General features: G+C 33.1%; 1 protein-coding gene across 1 annotated transcript; it reads right to left on the reverse strand.

Annotated features, from left to right (window-relative positions):
* Positions 1 to 1,137: 1,137 nt before the first annotated feature.
* On the reverse strand, positions 1,138 to 2,960 carry LOC113274493. Its single transcript, XM_026523871.1, has 4 exons — positions 2,824 to 2,960; positions 2,242 to 2,730; positions 1,863 to 1,988; positions 1,138 to 1,813 (listed from the first exon to the last, which is right to left on the reverse strand). Exons 1-4 carry the CDS (start codon positions 2,958 to 2,960, stop codon positions 1,138 to 1,140), a joined length of 1,428 nt encoding a protein of 475 aa, XP_026379656.1.
* Positions 2,961 to 4,708: the final 1,748 nt, after the last annotated feature.

A 4,708-nucleotide genomic window follows, 5' to 3' on the forward strand; every position in this document is an offset into this window, starting at 1 on the left:
CGGTTCAAATGGACGAGTAAAAAATAGTTTGGGTGAAATGCCAAAAAAAAATAGTAAGGATGAAACTGGATTCATCATAGCTTAAATTTAAAAAATAGCAAGGATGAAACTGGATATATCCTGTGTAAATTAAAAATAAAAAAAAAAATATTTGAAAATGGGCACGATGAAACTGGTTACATCCTGCCTATTTTTACATTTTTGTCCATTTAAACAATATCAAGATCTAACTGTCCATTTCACCCAGGAATTGTTGATTTTGGTCTTTTTAACCAATTTTGTGAAAAAACAAAGGTTTGAGTATATAAAACACCCCTATTCCAAAACCTAAATTATAGAGCAAGACTAACAAAAATTTAAAGGTTTAATTTTGCTTACCAAATGGTCAGTAATTTGTATTTGGAGATAACATTAATTTTGAGAGTGAAGAAGTATTGAGAAGAGGTTGAGAGTATAAACTAGTTAGACATAGATCAGTAATTTTGGAGTCAGATATGTATCCAAAATTTGCATCTAACCAGTTAGCAAGAGGGAAAATTTGGCGGGGCTTTTGATGTAGCTTTGTTAGAATTTGTTATTCCCATTTTTTCCCAAACGGAAATGACAGATTGATTCACGGTCTATCCCGACTCACTTACAAAAAAAATTCCTGTTAATCCAACGTTTGGTGAAGGGGCCACCCACTCTCAATTTTTTTTTTTGTGTTTTCTTGTTTTTGTTTTTTGAATCATGTATTTTATCAAGTTATACTGAGATTTTTTTTATTCAAAGAGAAAATTGTATTAAGTAGAATTAGTGTTTACATGATAGTCTTGATCAACCCAGGACTGAATTTCCCCTGAAAGATCATTTGAGTATTCAAAGTTGCCTTTGAGAATTCTAGCTCTCTTGTCCAACTTATCTGTCGCACTATTAACCTCTCTTTTAACTGAAATACAACTCCAAGAACTAATCTTGCTTGATAAAAACTTAATGTCAAGAACTAATGATTGATTCCTCCATGAACATGGTATGATTTATCATTAATGGAATTTATTTAAACTTCACTATCTGATTCAAAAACAACTCTACTAAAATTCTTTGAGACAGCCCGTGATACAGCTTCCTTCATGGCCCTGCATTCCAGCTCCTCTACCTCTAGTCCTGCATCATTCCTCCATCAAAGTATTTCCCTTGAGCACCAATGCTTTTGCCTGCAAAATTTCTTATAATCAGTCCTATACCACACTGTATATTTTCTTGCAGAAAAGATGCATCCAAATTTATTTTAATGTAACCAGAATCTGGAGGTTTCCACCTCAACACCTGCAAAGAGTTGTTACTGACAGTAATATTATTATTAACAAGAGCAGTAAGCCCATGAATATTTTCCAAAGACAACATGTTGTTGGGATTGATGTTCTGAAAGACCTTAGAACACCTATCTTTCCAGATAGTCCAAACAGCTACCATGAGTAACTCATTAATTTCTTTCCTAGTAATACCTGATCCAAAGATAAGATTATTTCCTGCAGAAAACCAAGAGATGACCCAGTTCTTTAGAGAACCATGCTGAAACATAATATTACCAACATTAGTGTTTAAACTCAACCAAACTGATCTAGCATAAGGACATTCCAGAAGCATATAATTCACAGATTCATTAGGATGATTGCAGAGACTACAATGAAGTTCTATATTTGGTTTATACTTAGAAAGTTTGTCTCTAGTTGGAACTATGTCTCTAATGCATTTCCAAGCAAAGAGTTTAACTTTGTGAGGCAATTTGACTTTCCATAAAGCCTTCCAAACTTGAGCCGAACAACTTGTGCACCTGTATTAGCATTAGAGTGACTAGATAAAACATTATAAGCACTCTTCACTGAGAATTGTTCTTTCCTATCTGGTATCCAAATAAGATTGTACCAATAGCTGGAATAGTCATCGCCAGAATACTTTCAGCAGATTCAGGAGAAAACAGATAATAAACCAGGTGCACATTCCAATCCCTATTTCCATGTATAAACAAATCAGAGACATAAATATAAGAAACAGTGTTGATCAAACCTTCAACTGGTAAAGGAGGATGATCTAGACCAATCACCCAATTATAATGCCAAATTTTAACCTTAGTTCCACAACTTACAGCCCAAATAGTATTTCTCTTTATAATCTCAATGCATTTAAAAATATTCCTCCAAATCCAGGAACAATTTTTATTAATTTTTTAAAGATGAAGAATGCTACTATTATAAAAAATACTTAGTGTTCAGAATTTGCACCCAAAGTTCATCCTGTTCAGTAAGAATCTTCCAAACAAGCTTACAAATCAGAGCAATATTGAAATTTTCAAGATTCCTAAATCCTAAACCTCTTAAATCTTTAGGAATGTTTATGTCATCCCAAGCAATGAATTTAATCCCTTTACCAATCCTATGAGCCCACCAAAAATTTCTTTGCAGAGAGTCAAGTTTGCTAATCAAAGTAGTAGGAATTTTGATGCATCCCATTTGATAGGTTAGTAAAGAATTTAGAACTGACTTAATAAGAGTAGATCTACCTGCTTGATTGATAGTGGTGCCAATGTAATTGCTTAATCTAGCTTCAAAGGATTGCATAATAGGATCAAAAGACTTAATCTTAGAATGACCAAGAAGTAAAGGAGATCCAAAATAATATTCAGAATCAGAAACCAAAGACATGTTAAGAGCCTGAGCAAGAATGGCACAATCATTAGGACTAAGATTGTTACTGAAATACACACAAGACTTATCAAAATTAAGTATCTGACCTGAAAGTTTCCCAAATTTCTGCAAAGTGTGTAAAATATGATCAACATCTTACATATTAGCTTGACCAAATATAAGGATATCATCAGCAAAAAGTAGATGAGTCATAGGCGGAGCTTTCCTAGAAACTTTAATGCCAGTGATAAACTTATTAGTTTCAGCAACTAACAAAGACCTAGATAAGTATTCCATGTCCAAGATAAAAAGTTATACTGAGATTATATCAGTATGTTCTGCCAATAGAATCTGATATTAAAATAAAACTTATAGGTGAGGGAATTGCATTGTCCCACACTGTTATTGTGAACTTACTTAGAGAGCAATCATTTTCCGATCGATTTCCCAGACCATCCGCCACTTGATTTCCTTCCCTGTAAAAGTGCCTAATGGTGTATTATTACTAGATTTGGGTAACCGAGTAAAAAAATACTAGATTTGGGTAAACCTTAATTTGCTTGATTTCGACATTATGATCAGAAATATACTATGGTGCGTCGGTGTCCGAGGTTATAAATCTCATTAGTGAAATTCATAACGGTCGGTGGATAAATATAGAAATATTATCGTTTATCTCTTCAATTATTTGACTAGTGCACCACATTTTAGTTTTATAGTAAACAAACATAAGAAACCAGCGAGGTAGGACTTCCTAGAAACTGCGAAATTATACTTTGGACTTAAAATGTAGGGTTTTCTGTAATAATCTTCCCGATTCTGAAGACAAAAACAAAACAATGTTATAAAAATTAACATCTAGTACTTATACATTTTATAACATTTAAAAATAAAAAATTCTTGAAATAAAGATTAGGAGCATGTACTGTTATGTAGAGGCTACTCAGGTCCTAACTAACGATTGACAAATTTATTTTAAATATGGCGTGTTCTGTACAAAAACCATATAATATAACAATTTTTAACTAATATGAATGAATTTTTACAAGATGTTTGTTTTTGGGTATATATAGGTAGAGGGTACTTGGTAGGTCTAGAAACAGTACCTACAATGACTCTAACTGCACAGTGCCAATTGCATAAAATGAAAATACATGTCGATCCTCAGGGACAAGGTGGATGTGAAGTTGAAACTATGTTCTTACTACAACTGATTTTGACCACAGAGTAACCAAGAGGGGTTTGTTGTGTCGATACGACAAGATGATTACAGAGATTAAAATACAAAGTAAATAACAAAGATGTAAACACTGAGAATGAAAATCCTAGCATTGTCAAATCCACCACTAACCCACACTATGTATTCAACTAATTATACTACTTTTGTCCTTGTAACAGATAAGGGTGAAGATTCAAGTATTCCCTGTATCTAAGGTGTTTCTCCGATGGATAGTTCAATCGCAACTAAGGTATCTTTCCAAAGCATTAACTGTATAGTCAAAGCACAACTAATCTTAGGATCAATGACAGTCTGGTTAAACTTGAGTTGCACCACAATCAACACAGTGTTATTCCAATTACGATGGATGCATGACATACATTGTGAGAGCTAAATGTTGAAGTACTAAGATTAAATCTATCCTAAACAGTTTAAGCATTCAAGAGTAACACATAGTATGAATAACATAGTAAAAAACTAGGGATTCATCTAAACCCTAGAAAAGAAGATCAAAACATGATGGAGATACTTAAAACAATGATATTAAACTAAATAGTTCATCCAGCTAACTTTGATGGATTGTTACAAAGAAGCAAGCCTCTATTTATACACACCATTTCTCAATTGATCTTTAACTCGTTAATTAATGAAGACCTACTCACCAAAACGCGTTTACTTCTTCAATTCATCTATGAAACTTCGTTAATAGGATGGTTCCTCCACTGTAGAAGATAGCCCTAACCTAGTTTTCTCAATCTTATATTCTAGGGTTACTGTTTTTGATAAGAAAATAGACAAAATTGAGAGAGGTAGCGATTAAAGGCTT

Source organism: Papaver somniferum, chromosome 4 (assembly GCF_003573695.1).
Source record: "Papaver somniferum cultivar HN1 chromosome 4, ASM357369v1, whole genome shotgun sequence".
In the NCBI taxonomy this organism is placed as follows: Eukaryota; Viridiplantae; Streptophyta; class Magnoliopsida; order Ranunculales; family Papaveraceae; genus Papaver; species Papaver somniferum.

Bases quoted from the DNA above. Each gene is read 5' to 3' on its own strand.
- LOC113274493 (XM_026523871.1), bottom strand. From the start codon at position 2,960: ATGGAATACTTATCTAGGTCTTTGTTAGTTGCTGAAACTAATAAGTTT. The intron at 1,989-2,241 runs GTATTTTTTATA...ACATGGAAATAG, and splicing joins GTGCAAATTCTGAACACTAA to GGATTGGAATGTGCACCTGG. The intron at 1,814-1,862 runs GTGAAGAGTGCT...ATGCTAATACAG, and splicing joins ATAGGAAAGAACAATTCTCA to GTGCACAAGTTGTTCGGCTC.